At 38.9% G+C, this 27,207-nt stretch overlaps 1 protein-coding gene across 1 annotated transcript in view; it reads right to left on the bottom strand.

The window, feature by feature from the left end:
- Positions 1-27,207, bottom strand: part of LOC126235648 (dynein axonemal heavy chain 3) — a 1,245,905-nt gene that overhangs the window by 1,141,342 nt on the left and 77,356 nt on the right. Inside the window, exons 7-9 of the mRNA XM_049944362.1 lie at positions 25,980-26,187; positions 1,373-1,587; positions 178-368 (exon numbers count right to left, since the gene is read on the bottom strand). Of these exons, the coding sequence (XP_049800319.1) occupies positions 178-368; positions 1,373-1,587; positions 25,980-26,187 (614 nt within the window). The remainder of the gene's footprint in view (positions 1-177; positions 369-1,372; positions 1,588-25,979; positions 26,188-27,207) is intronic.

The raw sequence follows: 27,207 nt of genomic DNA, 5'->3' as shown, positions 1-27,207 counted from the left end.
TTCATCCCTCCTTAGTTTGTGAAAGCCCTCCTGAATTACTTTGTACATATTGTAACACGTATGTAATGATGCATGATACTTACCCTTTACTGTGAGTTCTAATTTTTCTTTACATTATAATTCACAAAGAACTTTGTGAATTATCAACTTTCACATGTAATGATGGATGATACTTACCCTTTATTGTGAGTCCTATTTTTATTTACATGATAATCCACAATAAAACTTCGTAAGTCATCAACTTGTTTATATAATGTGTCATTGATCTTATTACAGTCCAGTAATATCAGATGGAGCAAAACATTTCTCCGAAGAAAAATAGAACTCTCTCTAATTTTTTCATAATTCTCAATTTTTTTAGTGAAATCCTGTAACAATACAATAAACTATTATAATATACTGAGTTGCTTGTTAGTAGTTTCCAATTAATTTTGACCTTGCAAAATTACATTTTATGCCACAGTTCGAACAGTGAAGTATTGTTCCCAAATAATTTGTCCTGAATGTAAAGCACACCAATATGACACTATTAAAAAGAAGTCCGCCTTTCTCATTAACACACTGCTCCTCAAAAAATTCAGGAATAACATGTGCAAAGAACAACACAGTCTTAAGAAAAGATCCATAAAAATGTATTCAAGAAATGGACAACACACAATTTACACCCTGGAAGATAACATAATCAAGACAGGCTGTTAGTTAGGTTCCTGCAAGTTATTTTTATAAATTACTGGAAACAGGTGTCAGCTATTTGAAATATTGCACTATGGTGTAATACAACACCAGTAACCTTTCCTAAAATGTCCACAGATTCACACCTGATTATGAACTCATTCAAAATTGCAGAATTGAAGATATCAGTGGAAGAAAATGGTAACCTAAAAGAGCAAATTTGGAGTTGTTGCATGTTGTATGTTTGGTTAAATTTGAAGACAAGAATGTAAATACAATAAGAGAAAAGAAATTATACTACAGACAGCTCTTTCTAGTGGTACATATGGAAAAACATGGTACCAAAATGTAGTGCATTCGAAAACACAACAGATAGCATAATCAGACTAACCTTTACTGAAATGGGAGTTAGCACTTTCTACCACTGATCCCTTCAGTCCTGCTGCCAATGAGATTTGATTGATCAAAATACTACAACTAACTCCTCTGTTTTATTAAAAAAGAAGAACAAGTTCAGACAGTTGGAGAATTAAGAAAGGAAAAAGTTATTTGCTAAATTGACACTCTATGAGAAAAGCTTCATGATTCACATTCTTTGGTGTCTGCTGTTAAAAATGTCAATATTATGTAGGCCATAGGATAACTTCACTTATTTCTCTAAAAAAAGATGAAAGAAAATACAGGACTCACTGTAGTTTACCTTGAGTGTAGGAAATGGATCAGATTTAAAAAAATCTGCTAACTCCTCACTGGCTTCCCCATTTAAAAGATGCATGTATGGGTCATATGTAACAAGATACTTCTGTGGACCAACAGAATTTTTATCAAAACTTGAGAGAGCTTTTGAAAGAATCTGTTGCACACGATCCTCTTCTTCATACACTGGTTTAAGATATGTTTCTTCATTTCTCATTTCTGTCCAGAACGATATATTTCAACTTTTACATAAATATAAATAGAGCAGATCTGAGGTAACATTTGATAACTGATATGCAATGCTATTAGAGATAAATTTTGAAAGGCATACAAGTAATATATACAAAAATTATACTTATAGCACTAATAAATGCAGAAGGTAAACATGTCACAGCAAGATAATTTTTAGCCCAGCAGAAGCAAGACATGTATTTTTGATCTGCTGCACAAGGCAGTATCTACTGAAGGAAAAAGTAACTTGCACATAATAAACAAGGCATGCATCATTCACAAAGACCTTCAGTTCCAGGTTCAGAGTCCATGCAGGGTATGGTTGCCGATGCACAGTGACCAATTTTCATCCAAAGCACTGGGCTAGTTCATTTTTCTCTTCAGAAGGGAAGGCTATTTGCCACCTTTTGGTCATTGCGCAATGACAGAATGCATGCTCTGCAATCTTTCTCAAATGATTTTAGAAAATCTATTTGTTAGGAAATTTACTTTCTTCGTTTGCATTAAGACATAGAGAAAGCTTTTGACAATGATGACTGGTATACTCTCTTCCAAATTTTGAAGGCGGCAGGGGTAAAATACAGGGAGTGAAAGGCTATTTATAATTTGTACCAAAGCCATATGGCAGTTATGGGTGTTGAGCACATTAAAGGGAAGCAATGGTTGAGAAGTGAGTGATACAGGGTTGCAGCCTACCCCCAATGTTATGAAACCTGTATACTGAGAAAGCAGTAAAGAAAACAAAAGAAAAATTTAGAGCTGGAATTAAAATTAAGAGAGAAAAAATAAAATCTTTGAGGTTCGCTGATGACATTGTAATTTTGTCAGAGACAGCAAAGGACTTGGAAGAGCAGTGGAATGGAATAGACAGTGTCTTGAAAGGAGGGTGTAAGGGGTATAAGATGAACATCAACAAAAGCAAAACAAAGATAATGGATTGTAGGCAAATCAAATCAGGTGATGGTGACAGAATCAGATTAGGAAATGAGAGACTTAAAGTAGCAAATGAATTTTGCAATTTGGGCAGCAAAATAAGTGACGATGGCCAAAGTAGAGAAGATATAAAATGTAGATGGGCAATGGGAGAAAAAAGTGTTTTGGAAAAAGAGAAATTTGTTAACATAAAGTATAGATTTAACTGTCAGGAAGCTCTTTCTGAAAGTATTTCTATGGAGTGTAGCCATGTATGGAAGTGAAACATGGACAATAAACATTTTAGACAAGAAGAGAATAGAAGCTTTTGAAGTGTTGTGTGATGGAATAATGTTGAAGATTAGATGTGTAGATCATGTAATTAATGAGGAGGTACTGAATATAATTGGGAAGAAGAGGAATTTTGGCACAACTTGACTAGAAGAAGGTGTTGGTTGCTAGGACACATTCTGAGGCATCAAGGGATCACCAATTTAGTATTGAAGGGCAGTGTGGAAGATAAAAATTGTAGAGGGAGACCAAGAGATGAATACACTAATCAGATTTAAAAGGATGTAGCATGCAGTAGTTACTCGGAGATGAAGAGGCTTACACAGGATAGAGCAGTATGTCAACCAGTCTTTGAACTGATGACCACAACAACAGCAACGTGTATTTGAAAATCAAAAAGTGTGCTGTAGTGAATTACTGTTTTTCTTATGCACATATTTCTAAAGTCATTATCACACTTATTGCAAGGAACGGAACATTACATTCTTGTCTATTATTTGTATATTCCAAAATCATATTCAATTACTCTCAAAAATAAATGTGCCTTAACAAATTTTTCTCTCTTTCTCTGTGTTTTACTCAACCTTTTTCCAATTGTGTAATTCCTCTGTTTTTAATTTTTATGAAAATTGGCATCCTTTCTTCTTTCTCCTTCATACATTATTCTACCTTATGTCATTATTAGCCACACAATGATGACCTATTTTTGTGCTCAGAGTCTAATGTATTAAATTTTGGTTTTACTCTATCTCACTGTTTAATATTTTCTCCATGGTTGCTTGTTTCGTAAAGTTTATTACTATCCGGACCAGTCAGCAAAATTCAGATAACCATGCTTCTTTTCTTGCTAGCGGACTTCTTCTCCTTTGCAGTGTCTTCAGGGCTAGAGATGAAAAGAGCTGGAATACTACTTAGTTTTACATATTGACAGACAATATTTCTTGTTTCAGCACCAATATGTTTAAGCTCCTTTACACATTGTGTAAACAATCATATCACAACTATGTGTATGTAAATATCATGCTCAACAAGATTACATTTTGACAAACAAAATGATTGACAATGTAAGTTAGAATGACAGTTTTTAAAACTTCTTTTGTTCTTCCTCTATCTTTTCCTATGATGTCACTATTGTTATTGTGAGCGCCATCCACCCACAGCCATGACATACCTCCGAGCAGCGACATCTAAGAACGAGCAGCCCATAGTAGGTGTACCCGCTAAACTCATCATCTTGTCATGCATATATGCTGCACCCATACACCTTGCATTACCTGCACATAATAATAAACCTTTTCTCTGACAATATGCTGTCCAAAACTTAACTACTAATAAAAACATTTATTAAATACTACAATCATTCTTCATTGTTTACAAGGACCAAGACTCTAACCCATCATTTTCCCCTAAAAATTATGTGTAACATCTCATATCATGCTGTATCCTTCCTATTGAGATGAAAGTCATCTTGAAAGTTACTTTCTTTAAGTCACTAACAACAACTTTTAATTCTTTTCATGCTGTTTTACACAACAAATAAACGTCAGCCCTTTTTCTGATAATTCCAACCATTCTCAACCAAAATGCAAACTTTAATTATAATATGAAAGAAAAGGAACAAAGGCATAGATTCCTTTTAGTTTACAAGTCCTACTAATGTATATTGCTTTTTCCAGTTTGGTGACTAGCTCTACAGAATGTGTGTATGTGGTTAATATTATTTTAACATCTATTACTTTAAATGTTTCTTTTCTAAGTTGTACTTATTTTATTTTATTTATGTTTGGCACTTATTATTAATTAATTATTTGTGAAAAATCTCCACTTTACTGTACAACATATGGTCGGATGAAATCTTGGCCTTTACATAATTAAACAATCAATAGGCACAATTTCGACTTGATTAACTACTTGTTCCACCACTACCACTGCAATACTGTAGAGTACACATGGGAGATAAATTTAAAAATCTCGTATTAAATCAGCCATATTGCCACTTTGGATGTAATAAAGTATTCACTGAATTGCTGTTGTGATTAAATGTAGTTTATCGATAAACCACTTATGTTGTTGTTGTGGTCTTCAGTCCAGAGACTGGTTTCATGCAGCTCTCCATGCTACTCTATCCTGTGCAAGTTTCGTTATTCCCAGTACCTAGTTTCTTTATTCCCAGTACCAACTGCAACCTACAACCTTCTAAATCTGCTTAGTGTATTCATCTCTTGGTCTCCCTCTACGATTTTTATCCTCCATGCTGCCCTCCAATATTAAGTTGATGATCCCTTGATGCCTCAGAACATGTCCTACCAAGCTATCCCTTCTTCTAGTCAAGGTGTGCCACAAATTTCTCTTCTCCCTAATTCTATTCAATACCTCCTCATTAGTTATGTGATCTATCCATCTAATCTTCAGCATTCTTCTGTGGCACTACATTTCGAAAGCTTCTACTCTCCTCTTGTCCAAGCTATTTATTGTCCACGTTTCACTTCCATACATGGCCACACTCCATACAAATAATTTCAGAAACGACTTCCTGACACTTGAATCTATACTTGATGTTAACAAATTTCTCTTCTTCAGAGGCGCTTTCCTTGCCATTGCCAGTCTACATTTTATATCCTCTCTACTTCGAACATCCCCAAATAGCAAAACTCATTTACTACTTTAAGAGTCTCATTTCCTAATCTAATACCCTCAGCATCACCAGATTTCATTCGACTACATCCCATTATCCTCATTTTGCTTTTATTGATGTTCATCTTATATCCTCCTTTCAAGACACTGTCCATTCCATTCAGCTGCTCTTCCAGGTCCTTTGCTGTCTCTGACAGAATTACAATGTCATCGGAAAACCTCAAGTTTTTATTTCTTCTCCATCGATTTTAATTCCTACTCTGAATTTTTCTTTTGTTTCCTTTGCTGCTTGCTCAATATACAGATTGAATAACATCGGGGATAGGCTACAACAATGTCTCACTCCCTTCCTAACCACTGCGTCCCTTTCATGCCCCTTGACTCTTGTCTCTTTGAAGGACAGGCAAAACTGTAACTAACCATATACGTAGACGGTTTTAATGGGCAGTGGTCACTGTGACTAACCACATAATATTTTCTCCCTTCACTGCTCAGGGGCCAGTAGTCTCTCTGCCAAACCACCTTACTGTTGCCTAAAATGCCGCTAGATGGCAGTGCAGATCTTCTGCGCGAATTTTTTCTGCCTATTCAGAACAATAGTTGATACTTCTTCATTGTTAGCACTGTTCTTGGAAGCGGCATGCAGTATTCTCTGTAGCTCTTCTTTATACGACTATTTTTGGTAAGTAATTGCTTATATTTACGTGTTGAACATATATAAGTCTATGTGTAATGTAACTTTAAATTGAAATAAAATTTTCCATGTTTTACAGACAAATTCCTGTGTGGTTAGTGCTGCTAACCACAGCTCTTCTGCTCCACCCAGTATATTTTCTTCGTCTGCATCGAATATGTCTAGCAGAAAAGGAATAACTGCGGATGAATGTTACCGAATATTATTTGAAGAAATACCTTCTGGTGACAGCAGTCTTGACAGTGATGGCAGTGATGGAAATGACCCCATACTCACGACAAGCTGTGTAAGTTCCACTATTGTGTGCAGTCATCTGTCGAGCAGTAGTGATTCTCGGGATGACAGTGAAATTGATGACATCAGTGAAAATAATATTTTACCATTTACTGTTCCATCAACAGTCACGGTAAACTGGAGCCGAGAAACAAGTGGTGAGCGAGTGCCATTATTTATTGGAGAAGGTGGTGTGATTGCAGAAACAAAGAACAAAGTGAACTTAATGCCAATCGACTTGTTTTGTGAATTTTTCTATGAAACACTAATAAATCACATAGTGTTCCAAACTAATTTGTATGCTACACAGAAAGGCAAAACTTTTGTGCCCACCAACAAAGTTGAAATTAAGACTTTTATTGGAATAAATCTTTATATGGGTATCACTAAAAAGCCTAACTACAGAGATTACTGGAGCACTGATCCATATCTTGGTGAAAGTTACATATCAAAGCTGTTGCCAGTAAAACGGTTTAGTTGGCTACTGAGTAACTTGCACCTCAATGATAATTCGGTCGCTCCCAACAGAAACAGTCAGAATTATAATAAAATGTACAAACTACGTCCATTTCTAGACCATTTGAACAGGAAATTCCAGGCTTGCTATAAACCACATCAAAAACTTGCTATTGATGAAGCAATGGTTAAATTCAAAGGTAGATCATCTCTCAAAAAATATATGAGGGACAAAACTATAAAAAGAGGATACAAAGTGTGGATGTTATGTGTGTGATCAGACGTCATACAACCTTAAATTTGATGTTTAACCAGGAAAAGCTTCACATTCTCCAGTAATGGGGCTAGGATCGAAAGTGGTTCTAAATTTAACCAGTGGTCTTCATGGAAAGAATCATATTATTTTCATGGACAATTATTTTACATCATATGATCTGTTCAAGAACATAAAACCCAATGGTGTGTACGCTTGTGGAACAATAAATCCCAGAAGGAAAAACATGCCAAAACTCAAGGAGGAAAAGGAACTGGAAAAGGGGGAATTCGATTACAAAATACGCAATGATGGCATAGTAATCTATCGATGGAAAGATAACAGGGCAGTCAACTTGATTTCAACATGTCATTCACCATCAGACATGTCCACAGTAACTCGAAAAATGAAAGATGGAATAATAACCAATATCACTTGTCAAATTGTATTGAAAGACTACAATTCCAGTATGAACTATGTGGATAATTTTGATCGACTAAAGTCAGACTACGCTATTGACAGAAAAAGCAAGAAATGGTGGATGAGATTGTTTTTTCACTTTTTAGACTGCAGTGTGACAAACGCGTTCATTATGCACAAAGAAATCGAAATGGAGCAGTTCTCCAATAAAGACTTCCGCCAAGAGGTGTACAAAATCTTGTTGGCTTCAAAAATAGTTTCAGTGACAGCTAATTTCTGTATCCCAAAGTAGTACAACAACTCAGATCAAATCACACAAACCATACGTAGACGAAAGTATTCCTCACGAAAGCAGTACACATCAACAAATTCAATAATCATCTAGAAGATGCGCAGTTTGTAGTTCAAAGAAAAATCCAGTGCGAACAGTGTGGATGTGTTCAGTGTGCAAAGTACCTTTGTGTCTGAGAGCAGGCAAGAACTGTTTCAAGAGATACGACGAAAATGAAAAACCAGTTATTTCAAACTTCAACCACCAAATATCGAATTTGTATACTGTAATGGGGTGGTGGTTACCTGTAGTGACAACATTTAATGTTAATATTTTGTTGTTGTTTAAGTGAATTTTTACAAACTCAATGTATAAAACATGTCGAAACAACATAAAAAAAATGTGTTACAAGTAAAAGAAATTTGACAGTTGCAAATAATTTTTCTTACCCCACTAGGGTAAATTTTAGTGGTGTTTACCTGCCCCTCAAAGAGTTATAACTGCCATCTGGTTTCTGTACAAATTGTAAATAGCCTTTTGCTCCCTGTATTTTACCCCTGCCACCTTCAGAATTTGAAAGAGAGTATTCCAGTTAACATTGTCAAAAGCTTTCCATAATCTATTTTCAAAGATAAGTCGTAGGGTCAGTATTGCGTCACGTGTTCCAACATTTCTACGGAATCCAAACTGATCTTCCCCGAAGTCGGTTTCTACCGGTTTTTCCATTCGTCTATAAAGAATTCGAGTTAGTATTTTGCAGCTGAGGCTTACTAAACTGATATTTCGGTAATTTCACATCTGTCAACACATGCTTTCTTTAGGATTGGAATTATTCTATTCTTCTTGAAGTCTGAGGGTATTTCGACTGTCTCATACATCTTGCTCACCAGATGGTAGAGTTTTGTCAGGGCTGGCTCTCCATAGTTTAGTCAGGGCTGGATCTTCCAGGGCTATCAGTAGTTCAAATGGAATGTTGTCTACTCCCGGGGCCTTGTTTCGGCTTAGGTCTTTCAGAGCTCTGTCAAACTCAAAAAAATGGCTCGGAGCACTATGGGACTCAACATCTTAGGTCATAAGTCCCCTAGAACTTAGAACTACTTAAACCTAACTAACCTAAGGACAACACACACCCATGCCCGAGGCAGGATTCGAACCTGCGACCGTAGTAGTCCCGCGGTTCCGGACTGCAGCGCCAGAACCGCTAGACCACCGCGGCCGGCTTCTGTCAAACTCTTCACGCATTTCATCTTCATCTACATCCTCTTCCATTTCCATAATATTGTCCTTAAGTACAACACCCTTGTACAGACCCTCTATATACTCCTTCCACCTTTCTGCTTTCTCTTCTTTGCTTACAACTGGGTTTCCATCTGAGCTCTTGATATTCATACAAGTGGTTCTCTTTTCTCCAAAAGTCTCTTTAATTTTCCTGTAGGCAGTATCTATCTTACCCCTAGTAAGATATGCCTCTACATCCTTACATTTGTCCTCTATCCATCCCTGCTTAGCCATTTTGCACTTCCTGTCGATCTCATTTTTGTGACATTTGTATTCCTTTTTGTCTGCTTCATTTATTACTTTTCTATATTTTCTCCTTTAATCAAATTCAATATATTTTCTGTTACCCAAGGATTCCTACTAGCCCTCATCTTTTTACCTACTTGGCCCTCTGCTGCCTTCACTATTTCATCCCTCAAAACTGCCCATTCTTCTTCTACTGTATTTCTTTCCCCCATTCCTGTCAATTGTTCCCTAATGCTCTCCCTGAAACTCTCTACAACCTATGGTTCTGTCAGTTTATCCTGATCCCATCTCCTTAAATTCCCACCTTTTTGCAGTTTCTTCAGTTTTAATCTACAGTTCATAACTAATAGATTGTGGTCTGAGTCCATATCTGCCCCTGGAAATGTCTTACAATTTAAAACCTGGTTCCTAAATCTCTGTCTTACCATTATATAACCTATCTGAAACCTTCGAGTATTTCCAGGCCTCTTACACGTATACAACCTTCTTTTATGATTCTTGAACCAAGTGTTTGCTATGATTAAGTTATGCTCTGGGCAAAATTCTACCAGGCGGCTTCCTCTTTCATTTCTTACCCCCATTCCGTATTCACCTACTACGTTTCCTTCTCTTCCTTTTCCTACTACCGAATTCCAGTCACCCATGACTAGTAAATTTTTGTCTCCCTTCACTATCTGAATAATTTCTTTTATCTCATCATACATTTCATCAATCTCTTCACCATCTGCGGAGGTAGCTGGCATATAAACTTGTACTATTGTGGTAGGTGTGGGCTTTGTGTCTATCTTGGCCACAATAATGTGTTCACTATGCTGTTTGTAGTAGCTTACCCGCACTCCTATTTTTTTATTCATTATTGTACCTACTACTGCATTACCCCTATTTGATTTTGCATTTATAACCCTGTATTCACCCGACCAGAAGTCTTGTTCCTCCTGCCACTGAACTTATATTTCTTGTAAATGAACCTTGCTCTACCGTATCAGGGTAGGTGCGTGCTCTGAGGTAATCACAGGCCCATATCATCAGTGGCTAAGGTCTGACACTTGCTTTTTATGTTATGGCCAGGTCTCTTTCACTTACACTCACAATTGAGGTAAGTCTCAGTATACTTTACTAGTTTGGAGAACTCTATACAAATGTAAATGTTCCTCCCAAAATGTATCTCCCTAGCACAGTATAGGTCAACCCTTGTATGGGTTCACCTGACATAGGTATAGGTCCTTCCTTTCCTGGGTCCACCTATCCTTTTCCTCCACCATACAATAAATATGAGGCACACAGCGCAAAAAAAAAAAGTATCCTCTTCTGTCCCTATTTACTTTGTTTAAAGAAATTTCACTTTGTAGGTATGACTTGAACTGACCTATTTAATCTATTTACAACTGATAGTGTCCTCTCCCCTTTGTTGAAAAGCTGCCACCTGCCACCTCTGTTAATGTTCTGGGTGAGTAGTCATACTGTGTTACATTAATTGCCTGATTTGCTCTCACACTCTTATTGTTCTTCTAGGCAAATTTCAATCATTTTGCCTGGATGTTAACATGTCATAACTAAATTTAGGGAACAGGTGCATTTCTTTCCATACCCCAAGTCACTGTGATGTTGCTAACATGCAGCACACAATATGCATAAGAATCGTAGAATGGTACCTAAAGATGTGAAAGCATGTACAGGAATTTGGGCTACTATACTTATTGACCCTTCTTGTAGTATGTAACTGCACATAAGTAATTTGATCGCTCACTATCATAAGTGTGAATTAACTTATTACATCATAAATATCAATAAATAACTATATACTTATAATAAAGGATAGATAGTAAATGTAAGTAATATTTGCTGACTGATTAATGTAATTTTACTGCTGTGGCAGTTTGTATCAATCTCTGACTGAATAATCATTTTTGTGATTTTAATCATTTTATTCTTTTCTATAGTTTATCTTACTAGAATAGGATAGTAGAAGATAAATTCATTCATAGACAATAGAAAAACTAATAGTACAAGAAACTGCTAGAGAGAAAATGAATTATGAAAGGCTGAAGCAGCTAACTTGGAATCTGGTCTTCATCAATATGCTGAATCTCAATCCGCTGAATCTGCAGATTGCAGATACTCCTGAGGGTTTAAATTTTTTCAGCATATTGATATTATATAAACATTTGGATCTCTTTCTCAAGTTTGATACTAAATAAATAAATCCATAATGAGGCTAATATGCCTCAGGTAAGAAAACAAAATAACAAGTGTATAAATCTTAAAAATCAGCTCATAAATTGAATAAAAGTCTTTCCAATTTTGCCACTGTTTACAGGTATGTGGGGAGCATATGAGCAATGATTGTATGTGCTCTCAGCATAATATAAACATCATCCAGGTTTGGACAATAGATATGTCTTAAATCTTTATCTCAATTTATGCATTAAACAATTTTGTTAGCTACTGCATTACCTTTACATAACATATAATTTCTGACGTCAGACAGAATCCACTGCTCGCAAACCTCCGTTTCCCAGGTGGTGATCCACAGAACAGATTATTTAATATGTATACTCCGTCTAATATGTATACTTAGTCTAAATCAACCCCAGCATATCCACAAATGCTCACATTCTTGTTATCATAAAACTTAAAATTACTATGTACTTCAGTATCTTCCTCCCTAATTGCTCTTCCTTGCCATATACTATGTCTTGGGGTTAAGTCTCCATGAGCACATTCCTTACAAAATAAATATCTTTCATATTCTTATGATAGTTGTACACTTTGATACACTAGGACACCTTTCATCATTATTCACTGACTCTGCCTTAAATACAGGTCTAATATGAATACAAGTATTAGATTCCGATTGCCCTAACCTATCTGATAGGGTTAAAAATTGTATAGGGACTTCGATATATTACGCAGTTTTTTAAACTGTAATAATTATGTCAAAATTGATTGAAACAAAAAATTAAGTCAAAAATGGATTGAAATAAAAATTACTTTTTCATTTACATTTACATACAATCCCATTTAATAAAAGAAAATTATATCAGGCATATGTCCACCTCTACTTTCTCAGCAGGCAGTTATCGGTCTATGGAGTATTTGTGATGACCCTGTCACAGACATCTCTGTTGATGTTGTCGATGACATGTTGAATTTCTTCCTCAAGTTGGGGAACTGTTTGTAGTTTGTTCTCGTAGACCTTGGACTTCACATAACCCCATAAAAAGAAGTCACATGGAGTATGGTACAAAATATGGGAGGCTATTACAAGTCACCAAAAATGAGATCACAGACTGGGGGAATTTTTCATGGAGTTGTGTTACTGTCTCGCAGGATAAGAGACACTTAGTCCCGTCCTGCTAAAACCACATACTGGCTTTATCCACTTCATCCAGAGCAGGCCAGAAATTTTTTCTGACCATTTGATGATAATGCTCACTTGTAACTGTTCCTACATTACTGTCAAAATCTTCAAGAAAGAAGAGGCCGATCACACCAGATGCCTAAAAGCCATACCAAACTGTGATTCACAGTGGGTGCACATGGCTCTATTGGGTCACCCTGGGGTTTTTCTGTCCCCGGATACAGCAATTTTGTTGGTTAATGAACCCACACATATCAAAATTTGCCTCATCACTGAAGATTATTCGTTTTGCAAAATTGTTGACCACTTTTTGTTTTGTGAGAATCTGCTCAGCAAAATTTCTCCGTTTTGAATGATCTGGGGGTTTAAGATATTGTTTGAGCTGAATCTTGTATAGGTGCATATGAAAATCCATTTTCAAAATTCATTGCAAAGGGGCTGTAGAAATTTCTGATTGTTGAGAACGACATTGAAGCGACTTGGGAGGGCTCATAGTCCCATTATCCTGCATCAGTGCAATATTTTATTCCATACAATTTCATCCAAATGATTTTATGGTTGCAATGGATTCAGTTTCCTCGAATTTCTTTATTAACCCCAGAAATGTTGCTGTAGGAGCATTATTACGCCAGAAGATCCCGCAAAGTTTATGAACAGTCTCTGCATAGCACTCACTGGTTCTGTAATGGGTATTCACACTGATAACACATTGAGATCAGCTCCATGTGCAACTGCGATCTCAAAACACACAAACAACGATTCATCAAGTAACGCTACAAATGTAGGTTTGCCTTTCTTCAATCTACCTTCTGTGAGAAGTCGTAGGGTAAGTATTGCCTCCCGTACGGCTACATTTCACCGGAATACATACTGATCTTCCCCGAGGTCGGCTTCTAGCAGCTTTCTATTTGTCTGTAAGGAATTTGTTTCAGTATTTTACAACCGTGACTTACTAAACTGATAATTCAGTAATTTTGACACATCAGCACCTGCTTACTTTGACATTGCTATTATTATTTTCTTCTTGAAGTCTGAGGGTATTTCACCTGTCTTATAGATCTTGCTCACCAGATGGAAGAGTTCTGTTATACCTGGCTCTCCCAAAGCTAATAGAATGTTGTCTATTCCCAGGGTCTTGTTTTGGCTTAGGTTTTTCAGTGCTCTATCAAATTCTTCATGCAGTATCGTATCTCCCATCTAATCTTCATCTGCATTCTCTTCCATTTCCATAATACTGCCCTCAAGTACATCTCCCTTGTATAGACCCTCTACATACTCCTTCCATCTTTCTGCTTTCCCTTCTTTGCTTAGGACTGGTTTCCCAGCTGAGCTCTTGATATTCATGCAGGTGGTTCTCTTTTTACCAAAGGTCTCTTTAATTCTCCTGTAGGCGGCTTGTATCTTACCCCTAGTGATATATGCTTCTACATCCTTACATCTGTCCTTCTAGCCACTCCCGCTTAGCCATTTTGCACTTTCTGTCGATCCCATTTTTGAGACGTTAGTATTTGCTTTCACCTGTTTCATTTACTGCATTTTCATATTTTCTCCTTTCATCAATTACATTCATTGTCTTTCGTTTTACCCAAGGATCCCTACTAGCCCTTGTCTTTTTACTAACTCGATCCTCTGCTGCCGCCTTCAGTGTTTCAACTCTCAAAACTGCCCATTCTTCTTTTACTGTATTCCTTTCTTCTGTTCTTGACAATCATTCCCTAATGCTCCCTCTGAAACTCTCCACCACCTCTGGTTCTTCCAGTTTATCCAGGTCCCATCTCCTTATATTCCTGCCTTTTTGAGGTTTCTTCAGTTTTAATCTGCAGTTTGTGGTGTCCTGCCCACTTGTGTCTGTAGGGTACCTAAAGGAAGCTGCTTTCTCGGATAGCCATACAACAATTCAAGCAAATCACATTAATGGTTTTCTATTACAATAAAGTCGATTAACAATACTTAACTCTGGGTCACAAGCAATTGGTGACTTGCAAATGATTATGCCCACTCATGTCTTATAGGGTGCCTAAAGGAAGCTGCTTTCTCGGACAGCCATACTACAATTCTAGCAAATCACATTAACGGTATTTATTACAATAAAGCAGACTGACAATACTTAACTTTGGGTCGCAAGCAATTGGCAACATGCAAATAATCAATGTCCTTCGCTATATATAATGTCCGTACAAGTAAATCACACACGTTCATATGCATCACAAGTAATGGCTCTTCTAGTGCCTCTCTTCTAGTGCACGGTTTCTCGTCTACGTCTGTCAGTGCGTCTGCTAGTGCGCATCTTCTACAGTCCGGCCAGGGCTGGCAGAAGCAGTGCTTATATTCTCTTCGGATAGAGGCCGCTCCCGTTGTGGTGCGGTCCTAGTCAGTGTACTATTGGCTGACATCATCTCGGTGCTGGAACACATTCCTCCTCCTCCTCCCAAAGTGACAGACCACCATATGGAAAGTGCGACAACAGGAGGGAAGGGGCCAAGACTGTGAGCACGTCACCAGTCCGGAAGCTGTGGGTGCAGGGGACATCGAGCTCGCAGTCGTACCCCACGATCCGGCCTTCGCTCTGGCTGAAATGTCCCCCGGAAAATGACCAGAAAGGTAAGCGTCCACCTCCTGATGCCACGAACCAGATGAAGATGGCAACTGCTGTGTGGGGTGGGTCCAACTCCCTCGGTGGGACGAGAGGAAACGGAGGAGGGGAAGGCTCCGTCTCCACGGGGTCATCCTGCGGTGTAGTGGTGACACCCTCCGGTGGCTGCTGTGGCCACACTGACCTCCGGATCCGTGAATCCGGGGGAAGAGATACTGAACAATTATCGTGCACATGACAGAGGTGAAGTTGATTTTGATGGCGGCGCTGAAAGCCATCTGCACTTGAAATACGATGCATGCAAGTACCGAGTTGACAGACGATCTCACCTTATGCCCACCATCTGCTGCCACTATAAAATCCTGTAAAAGACAATATCGTGAGGCGCAAAGTGTAATTGCAGCCTTCCTTCGGCGCTGGATGCTGAGGAGGGTGGAGCAGTGTCCAATGGCGCAGCTGTGAAGAAATTCCACCAGCGATGATCCGTCTCGTGGGTGCAAACGATGTTGTTGTTGTTGTGGTCTTCAGTCCTGAGACTGGTTTGATGCAGCTCTCCGTGCTACTCTATCCTGTTCGAGCTTCTTCATCTCCCAGTACTTACTGCAACCTACATCCTTCTGAATCTGCTTAGTGTATTCATCTCTTGGCCTCCCTCTACGATTTTTACCTTCCACACTGCCCTCCAACGCTAAATTTGTGATCCCTTAATGCTTCAGAACATGTCCTACCAACCGGACCCTTCTCCTTGTCAAGTTGTGCCACAAACTCCTCTTCTCCCCAATTCAATGTGAACAATAGGAGGTGAGAAACAGTTGCAATGCTCGATCCTTCGTGTTTGCAGAGTGAAATTTGGCCATCTGCTGCTTGAAGGTTCTGACAAAATGTTCCGCTTTGCCATTTGACTGTGGACAGAACAGTGCACTAGTTTGTTGCTGTTTGCCATTGCGTTCACAGAATATTTGAAATTCATTGGATGTGAATTGGGAGCCGTTGTCCAACACTATGACCTCACGTAAAACTTCGAGGCAAAAAATAGCGGACAACACCTGAATTGTGCTATGTGATGTTGTTGAGTTCATTGGCACAGAGCACAGTAAAAGCAAACTTGACATATGAGTCAACCACAATCAACCAGCAAGTGTTCCAAAGAGGTCCTGCAAAGTGTATGTGCACACATTGCCATGGCGATTGTGACTTCGGTCAAGCACAGAATTTTTGTAGTAGAGCGGACTGATTTTCTGCAAATGTGTGACACTTTGATACCATCTGTTCTATTTGGGTGTCCATATCCTGCCAAGTACAGTGTCAACGCACTAACTGTTTCATATGAACAATCCCCCAGTGTCCTTGGTGAAGTAACTTGCAAAGCTTTAGGCATCAACACCTGTGACTGTCCCCTGTCATTTTGAACAAGAATCACACCTTTCTGTACAGTGAGGTTATGCCGACATGCTAAGTATCAGCACGCTATGGAGTTCTTTACGCTATGCAAGTAATGAGGCTAAGATGTGGGGATGTATGTTAACAAAATGTTCAAATCTGAACCAGCTTGTGTGGCCTGTGCAATTTTTCTGAAGTTTAGTGGAAAAGATTGAAGCAATTCAGAATCCTGAGCATCAACGTGACAACAAGATGCAGCAGAAGCATCAAAGTCTGTATCAGGGCCAACTGGAAGACGCGAAAGTGCGTCCTCATTACCATGTTGTGCTGTCAGACGATACACAATAGACAACAACAAAGCCCATCTTTGTAATTTTTGGGCAGTTCATACAGGAACCAGTTTCATTATATGAAACAAAGACCGCAAAGGCCTCTGATCCATTACAAAGCAAACTTTTCTGCCATAACAATAAAGGTGGAACTTGGCTGACACCATACACAATACCCAAAGCCTCTTTTTCAGTTTGTGAATAGTTACACTGAGCTTTGGACAACACTTTTGATGTGAAAGCAGTAGGCCTGTCTTTATCACCAATTCTGTGCAAAAGCACTGCACCTATTCCTTAAGAGGAAGGGTCAACTTGCAATACAACCAGTCTGTCAGGATCAAAGTGAACTAAGCATCGATCACTGAGCAATGTATCTTTAAGTTTTTGAAAAGCCACTTGACACTCATCTGTCCAAAGAAAGTGGATATTCTTTTGACGCAAGCAATGCAATGGAGCCGCTATTCGCACAGCATTCAGTATGAACCAAATACAATAGTTTATTTTCCCTAAAACTGACTGCAATTCTGCGACATTGTGAGTGACTGGCAAATCATGTACCGCTAACAAATGCAACTGAGCAGGAAGCACACCTTGACTGTTTATGACATGACCAAATTACTGCAACTCAGGTTTTAAAAAAAATCACACGTGTCCAGTCTACATTTTAGTCCTGCATCAGATACCACACGAAACAAAGCATGTAAATTTGCAGTATGTTCTTCAGGTGTAAGACCTGACAGAACAGTATCATCCAAATAGTTTGAACAGTTTGGGACTTGTGCAGTCAGCTGTTACAAATATCGTTGTGAAATGATGAGTGCAAAGCACTGCCAAAAGGCAAATGTTAATATTTAAACAAGCCAAAATGAGTATTCACTATGCATACTTTTTGATATTCTTCATTGAGCAGTACTTGAAAATATGTGTCGCGCAAATGAATTTTTGAAAAGTAGCATCCAGCACCTAATCTATCTATGAGATCCTCCGGGTGTGGCAATGGATAAGTATCAATTACAGTCTGTGGGTTGACCGTAGGCTTAAAGTCAACATAGTGATGAATGCGGCCTGTAGGTTTTGGGAGCAAAACCAGTGGACTTGCCCAATGACTAGTTAGTATGAGCACAATACCTCCGCTATCTTGCAATTCTTTAAGTTCAGCCGCGACTTTGTCCCATACTGCAATGGGAACAGTTCTGGCCCAGAAAAACTTCGGCTGAGCGTTGTTTTTCAGAGTAATATGTGCGACAAAATTGTTGGCCTTGCCTAAACCTGCAGGAAAGAGTTGTGGGAATTCTTTTGGCAAGCTGGCTACACTGTCTGTTGCATGGAATGCAGACACTGGCAACACATTGTCCTAAATGTTAAAGCCAAACAAATTAAATGAATCAAGACCAAATATGATCTCACAATCGCGTGATTGTAGCACAGTAAAAGTCACTTTTTGCGTATGCAAGTGATACATGGCAGATAAAGTACACTTTCCGAGAGCAGGAATGTCTTGTCCATTATAAGTCGTCAGTTGCATGCTACTTTTAGACAGGCGAGGGGAGCCAAACAGTTCATATGTGTGACAACTTAGCAATGTGACAGAGGCACCCACGCCCAACTGAAATTTCACACATTTCCCACAAAGAAGAAAATTGACAAAATGTTTGTATGACCAGCATATCACTGAAGAAACTGCATGCTTGCTAGTTTTGCTAATGCCCACTGCAGACTTTGAATATACTGCATTAATGACATGGGCCTTGTGACTCGACTTTTGTGAGTGGGCCGAATTCTTATGTTTGTTCCATTGAAAACACATGGATTGTACATGTCCTTTCCTACCAATAATTCTTTGCTTGTTGGGATGGGAACACTTGGCGTTTGAGCCACGAGTAACACCGAGGCAAAGACTTAATTCTGTTCGCCTGACTAGCTGCCTGTTAGCAAACTGCTTATGCGGCACGGAGTGTTGTTTACTCAGCATGGCTAGCTCAAGCTGCCGCCACTGAAAGGGCCGATCACAAACAAGTGACTCAACCTAACAAATAGCGGGCTGCTCAAATTTATCGGCTGACACGGCATCTGAATCGTACAGATCTAATATCACTACTGCTGAAATGATGGATCAGACTGTTTCAAAGTCTGTTCTCTGACTTTGACATCAGGTACATTGTGCACGATCGCATCACACAACATAACATCTGAATGTAAAGCACTGCAAGCACATTTGAATTTGCATTTCCTTGTTATACCCTGCAAATCTGTTTCCCACTCACCGTAAGTTTGTCCTGACCACTTTTTTCAATTAAAGAATTGATACCGAGCTGCTACCACATTCACTTGTTGGTCATAATAGTTAGTTAGCAAGTGTACCACCTGTTCATAAGTGTGTTTACTCAGAGTGGCATTAGGAAATATCTTTTGAGTTAAACGGAACACTGCACTTCCTACCATTGTTAATAGATAAGGAAGTTTCACAGTTCCTGATACTTTGTGAGCTACTGTGTGTGCCTCGAACTGATACAACCACTTCTTCTTGTTCACAAAACTGTCAAAAAGGTGGTATAGCAGTACGTGTTGCTGTAGGTAGTGCTTGTTCCGATGGGTGCTCAGTGTTGGTCAGTAGCTGCTGCACCGTGTTGAGCAGGGTGGAGATTTGCTGCGTCTGGAACTGAAACATCTGCATCAGCTATGTTGCATCTAACACTTGCAGGTGTGGCACCTGAGCAGGGAGATGCGATAGGTGGGGTGGGCATGTTGAAAGAGACAAATGCAAGAAACAGACAAGGCAAGCAAGAAAAATAAGTACAAAAGCACAGAAAATTTCTGCAATGCTCACCTGATAACAGTGATTAGAAAAAAAAAAAAAACTGTTAAAGCAAGTAAATGCTCCTGCATCGAAAAGACAAGAGAGAATTAGGCACCAGCAGAACACAGAACAAAATTCCGTGACTGGCAGGCACTGGGTTCGTTGTATAACTTGTCGCCAATGTGGTGTCCTGCCCATTCGTCTCTTATAGGGTGCCTAAAGGATGGTGCTCTCTCGGATAGCTATACAACAATTAAAGCAAATCACATTAATGGTTTTTATTACAATAAAGCAGATCGACAATACTAAACTTTGCGTCGCAAGCAACTGGCGCCACGCAAATAATCAACATCGTTCACTATATGTAATGTCCATACAAGTAATTCACACAAGTTGATATGGCTCACAAGTAATGCCTCTTATGATGCCTCTCTTCTAGTGCGTATTTTCTAGTCCGTGTCTGCTAGTGCATGTCTTCTGCAGTCCAGTCAGGGCTGGCAGAAGCGGCACTTATATTCTCTTCGGATTTTCTTTTTTATGTTACAGATAACTGCATCATTTGCAAAATATCTGAGGTTTCTATTGATATTGTCTGCGAGGTTATTCATTCAAAAATGTTAACAGCATGAGTTCCAATACAATTCCTTGGAGCACATCTCATGTTACTTCTGCTTTTCACTCTCCCTCCAGGTATCACTCTGTCTTCCCAACTGATAAATTCTAAATCTAGCCACAAATTTTGTGTTATGTTCGTGTGATCATACTGTTGTTAGTAAATACTAGTATGGTACAGAGACAAATTTTCTTCCTGATTGTCTAAATCCATGTCTTTCAGGATGTGAGAAAAGTGCAAGTTATGTTTCACATGAACAATGTTTTCAGAATCCATTCTGGTTGGCATGAAGGAGTTGATTCTTTCCAAGGTATATTTGACAACAGATGGATGTCAATGAATTGTAACAGTAATTTTGCTGATCATTTGTGCTACCCTCCTTGTAGACAAAGATGATCTGTGGTTGCTTCCAACATCTGGGCACTGTTCTTTGTTCAGCTGATTCACAGTACGTTATCATTAAAATGGGAGCTAACTCAGCCACAGTTCCTACACAGGGTGTATACATGGACAAGGAAAAAATATTTCCGGATTTTTCCCGGAATTCCCGGTTGAAAATATACTTTCTCCCGGTTTAAAACACACTTTTTCCGTGTTAAGTGAGAGTATACTTTTCCTCAGCACTGTAAAACTAATAATCCTTAGAATGTTAATGGTTTTCTACACAGACGTAGAATTTGCCGGCACTTTAGAAAACGAAACCCAGGGGGGAAAAACACATTTTGGAAAGATCTTTGATGTGCAGCAACATGTACGCCGCATTTTTTCGTGTTGCGGAGGTATAAATTCAAGTTCCACCAAACACTGCATGTTAATTTCCGAAGCAATGAAATCGAGATTGCGACGCACTTTTGTAAGCCAGTCATAGCTCATGTCACGTGATCTCGCCAGCTGATGACAGCATAGGACACGTGATGTAGTCAACCAATAGCAAGATCTCTCTTAAGTAGCGCAAACACACAAAAAAGAAAAGTTAATGGTGGAAATTAATAGACATAGTGTTGCTACAAGAAAAACAAAGTCTTCACAAATAATATTCATCTCGAAGATTAGTAAGCTGCAAGAGAAGCTAAGCTTCCACATATAATGCTGATCTTTTTGCGCCTGTTACAGTTTAAGAAACATCACACAAATGTGCCAGTAAAATTTTTAATAACGACGTAAATGAATGATCTTCTGCGCTCAAAATTCTTCTAGATAGTCGTCCTCAAAGAGTTGAATTTTGAATGAGAGTCAAATGCTCTGTGATCTCAGAAATTCATCGTACATTCTCGCAGATAGTTCATCTTGCGTAAAAGGAAATTTACTTTCAAAGTAACGCTTTTCAAACCATCATTCGCAATATTTTCCCGTGACCTGCTACAAATTGGTTCGTTTCAGCAGTTGCCAGAGAGCGCCAGATAACAGGCATCACTGCGCCTGCGCAGCTACGATGACGCAGGAAGCCCGCATGTTCGTACGTATAAAACATTAAAAGATCTTGCATTATGTCATAAAAGAAACAAGACATCAAAGGATACTTCAAGAGCATCAGAATTTCGTGAACCATACCAAAATGCATAATTTGGTTTAAAGTGTACAGTCGTATGTCCAGATTCGGAAGTAAATTTCCTCGAGTACCAGTGCTCTATTATCTCATGTTTGGTTCATTATTATGGCATCATATGAGATGGAACACGTGCACTTGAATGCAGCGAACAGTTGAAACTAGCCAACAGTGTGAAATTAAACACTTCGTTTCAAATAAAGTGACTGCCTCAGCACAAAAGATTAATAAAAGCCAAATCTCTTTAGTAAACAGACAAAAATAACTTCATTGTTCTGCAAGGCGATTAATGCTTGACTGTCAGAAAGGTGGAAATAAAACCTGAAACTAACAACATATTTTAGCCTTCCGTAATTATGTGAACGTATTTTAATTCATTTGGTAGCTCCCGGCCACAGAAATCACTTTTATTTTCATTTAATGTGAGAGCAATAACCCAAGAGGAAACAGCAAAATCACTAAACGTAAACACAGGTCACGTGGAGACTACCCATCTCCGCACTACAACTCAGACTGCTCTGTACATCAGCCCCGGATCTACGGTTTCCGAACCGGAGCAATTTAGATAATGGCGCCAAGCCACACATCTGTAGCCAGAAGCGGGAGAAGGTACCACTCACACGCGCCTCAACTGCGCACGCGCAAGAGCCCGCCCGCAACTGCTCAAATGAATCTAATGTAAACAGCTGTCATGTCACACTCATTGGAGGCAATTTGTTGTTAGGAAGCATTGCATATTCTTCCTAAAGCCTTTGACACACTTTGGTTGGCAGATGCTTGTATGAGCACAGTGTTTTGTTGCTGTATATGACGCATTTCCTTTGCGATTTAAGCCTTAGTTTCGTTTTTTTCTCTCGTTCATGTTTTGATGCTCCAGCATTACTCTGCAAAAGCGGGATACAGTAATATCCTTCGTTAGAGTATTGGTTCTTACCAGTCAAAATCACAAAAATTTAACTGGTAACTAAAACAATGAAAAATTCCCGGAATTCTAAAAAAGTCCCAGGTTTTTCCCGGCTTTCTCGCAGACGAAAAAATACCCGGGATTTTCCCGGATCTCCCGGATGTTCCGGGTCGTATACACCCTGCTACATTATCCATGAATTTCTGGATCCTAAGTTTGGTTCCAAATTTCTCTGAGTTTTGTGTGAGATCTTTAGGGTAGATTCTGCTATGGTAGTCACTGAAGGCTACAAACATTGCCCCGTTGGCAAAACAAACATATTTCATTCAGCATCTCTCAATCTATGGTCCTATGATCTGTTTTACATCTACTATGCAGCAGCCCCTATTACCTTAGAAGTTTCTTTATAGAGGCTGTTTACCAGGATATATATCCATTGTTTGACCAATTATTCTTTTCAGCTTGCGCCACACTTCCACTACATGCTAATCACCAAAAGTAAATGTTTTGTTTTCATCTTTGAGAAGTGACACAACTGCTTTCTTATCTACCTTACTGAACATGTAAATCTTTCTATTCATTGTAAATGATCTTTGTATTTGGGTAATCATGGTTGATGAAACTGCCTATGATCACTGATACCCACTTCAACATAAATATCCTGAAAGAGATCAGGAATATTCGTCGCAACTAGATCTAATATATTTCCATCAAGTGTGAGTGCCCTATTTCCTCTAACTAGTTTTCAGAGAAAACTTTTAGTCCTATTTCACACATTGTTTTATCATGCCAACTACTTACTGAACTGTAATTATCCAATTGATTATGAAAGCCACATCAAATATTGACAGTACGATTAGGGAATTCTGTTTTGTCAGAAACTATATTTATGTAAATAAATGGCATTATTAAAAGTGGCCAGCTGCTGCTTTTTTCTCTGCAAGAATCAATCTGTATTATAAGGGAACGTGTTTTCCAAAATTTTCGGTTATATTTAGGGGTAAGCCTGGTGATCAATACTCAATTTTATGCTCACTCCTTATACTGAGTCTCATTGAAACAACTCACGTGCAGGTTCAGTTTCTATCTTGGTAGATCTGCATTTCTCATCTACTGTGACAAACACACAATCCCTATTTCCTGTCGGCCTATCCTTTGCATATACACTTGGAATTACCCCAAAAATTTCACTGCTGTCATCTTTCTGTACGTAGAATCATAGGAACTCCACTGCTTTTTAAACTGCTTCAAGCTCTGTTTCAAATACTTTAGCATTTTATCACTAGGATTTTAATCGCATCATCTGTGGGGCACATTTCTCTGAGGATTTAGTTCCACAGCTATCAGAACCTGAATCTGATATGGAGTCACTTAGGCTAAAAATTCCTTTTGCACATCCCACACACACTCAGTCAAGCCAAATAATTGACAGACCAACCTATTCGACATGTCGAATAACGCCATCAGGCGTACATACCGTGGGCACAAAGTGATCCTTCCCATCACTTGTCTCCATTTCCCTCAGGGATACAATTATTCACAGTATGTTCCACAGTCAATGATCAACAGGTCCATATTGTTAAAGATGTAAATTGAATCTCTGTGGCTAAATTTCACTTCCAGTGGAGGACAGCAAGTCTAACTTATGTAGGGGTTGTGTGTAATGCCCTAAGTTTTCCCAGGTCTCTGCCTCACCTGTACAGGACCCTAGACATACCACTGACATGTCACTCACAGCCAATAGTATTTACTGGTGAGAAAAGAACTTGAGATAGTTTTGGTATCTCTGGTACTCGACTCTAGGTAGTTCACCCAATACACCCATTCCAGCCAGTTTCAAATCACTTGACGATTTCCAGCAGGCAGTTTCAAATCGCTTGATGATTTCCAGCTGCTTATAAGCAGTAATCGAGTCATCCTGCGCTCAAGAATGGCATTCACAGTGGTATTGCATTCTCAATGGTGCAATGTTTATTTGAACACTAACAAGTAACTTCAAATCAGTCAAGCTTGAATGTGTCTTAATTTCAGGATCAGCTACTCTTCAGAGATCGTAAGTTTTCTTTGAAGTTAAAACACACAAGAAGGTGGTTTGTGTTATCACAAGAAAAAAGCCCAAGACAAAATTTACAAATTCCTTTTGTAGGGGTGGGGGATGGTACAGTGCTGCTAATGGGAGTGTGCAGCAATGAGGTGCAGAAAGGTTAGGGCAGCTACATGCAGCCAGGACGTTATCACTGTAAGGGACCTAGATGCAAGACCTGTTCCATACATCCTCCCACCACCACCTATTCCAGTCTAGTCACAAACATCATCTATCCTGTCGAAGGCAGGGCTACCTGTGAAACCAGTCCTGTGATCTACAAGGTAAGCTACAACCACTCCTTACCCATCTAGCCCCTTCCCTGTTGCCATTCCAGCACTACACAGCCCTCTATTCCTCCAGTGTACCCAGTCTTTCCACTTCTATCCTTTACCGCTATCCCCCCCCCCTCTCTCTCTCTCTCTCTCTCTCTCTCTCTCTCTCTCTCTACCACTCCCATTTAACCTTTTGAGCTGCCCTCTTTCCTCTCTCCGACTCGTTGCTGCACCCTCTACCCATCCCTCCCCCTCCTCGCCCCAGCATCCTCCACCCCCCACCCGGTTGCCTCTCCCATCATGAGCTGCTGCTTGCAGTCTGGCTTATCTGCCAGAGACTGTGGTCATGTGTGTGAGTTGCATTTGCCTGAGTGTGTGTGTATGGGGGGGGGGAGGGAGGGGGGGGGTTGGACAAAGATCTTGTTGGCCGAAAGCACATTTTGAATCTATAATTTTGAGCTAGATCTATCTGGACCGAGTAGTCTCTTACAAAAGAAAACTAAGAAAATGTGTGAAATATACAGATTTTTCATTTATCTGACCTTGTGACACCTTCTGCACTAGCATGTCAAAAATGAAAACTGTAATATCAGTTTACCCCATTGAAAATCAATAAAATCTGAAAATTGTGAAGGAAGAGAAAGAACATCATTCATTCATGGTAATGAGCAGTTTGGCTGACAATGCAAAAATCTTTTTAAATGAAAACTTGAAGTCACCAAATTATCTGCAATTACATTCACTCGTACCTTTATGTGCACATAGACTTACCACGAAAAACTATAGTTTCGAGACGGGGAATATGGGAGTTAACAGCAATAACTTTGCTGAAAATTCTATGAATAAGTGATCTTAAATCTTGAAGTGTCGGTGAGAAACGCAGTTCAGAGGATCCTAATACTGGTTCAACTTCCACTGTAATTAAAGGTATCTTCCAGAAATAATCATCTTGATAGTCTTCTTCATAATTGTTGCCCGCCTACAAAGAGGAATTTCATTTTTTTAATATGTCAGCATCAACTGAAGAATTTACAACTGTAAAATTTATGCTACAAAGCTGCAACATAACTAAAACGACTGTCTAACAACATTAGCACAAGAAACAAGAATGAGAAAGCCAAATCATTATCTGGAAAGAAATATATTACAATCTATGAGTAACAGTCAAAGTAGATGAAACCAATCATGTGGACGCACATGTATACTTCTGCATAGTGACATTAAATATGAAATCAGAAATTGTTTTAATTATCCAAATAAAAATATTGTGTTTGAAAACTACTGTGTTGAAATAATGGACTTACCGGTAAATGTTATAGTAATCTTAACATACGGATCCCCAGGGCACTTAAAAACTTAAATCTTGTTATTTAACATTAACAGAATTTTCCGCCTGTCCTTGGCAGAATGTGATAATAATATTGAAAAGAGAAAATACTTCCCAATGTTCTGTAAAATTATATTTATTGTCATGAACCAGCTTTCAGCTTCTCAGGTTATCTTCACTTGTTACCTAATATGGTCACCCATAACCATTAAATTTTCATCTCCCTTCACTATCTGAATAATTTCTTTTATCTCATCATACATTTCATCAATTTCTTCGTCATCTGCAGAGCTAGTTGGCATATAAACTTTAATGCGTTCACTGTGCTGTTTGTAGTAGCTTACCCGCACTGCTATTTTTTTATTCATAATTAAACCTACTCCTTTATTACCCCTACTTGATTTTGTATCTATAACCCTGTATTCACCTGACCAAAAGTCTTGTTCCTCCTGCCACCGAACTTCACTAATTCCCTCTATATCTAACTTTAACCTCACCATTTTCCTTTTTAAACTTTCTAACCTACCTGCCCAATTAAGGGATCTGACATTCCATGCTCCAATCCGTGGAACACCAGTTTTCTTTCTCCTGATAACGACATCCTCTTGAGTAGTCCCCACCCGGAGATCTGAATGGGGGACTATTTTACTTCCGGGATATTATACCCAAGAG

The sequence above is a fragment of the Schistocerca nitens genome, chromosome 2 (assembly GCF_023898315.1).
Source record: "Schistocerca nitens isolate TAMUIC-IGC-003100 chromosome 2, iqSchNite1.1, whole genome shotgun sequence".
Taxonomy (NCBI): domain Eukaryota; kingdom Metazoa; phylum Arthropoda; class Insecta; order Orthoptera; family Acrididae; genus Schistocerca; species Schistocerca nitens.
Note: the sequence above shows the minus strand (reverse complement) of the source record. Positions and strands in the feature narration are given on the sequence as shown.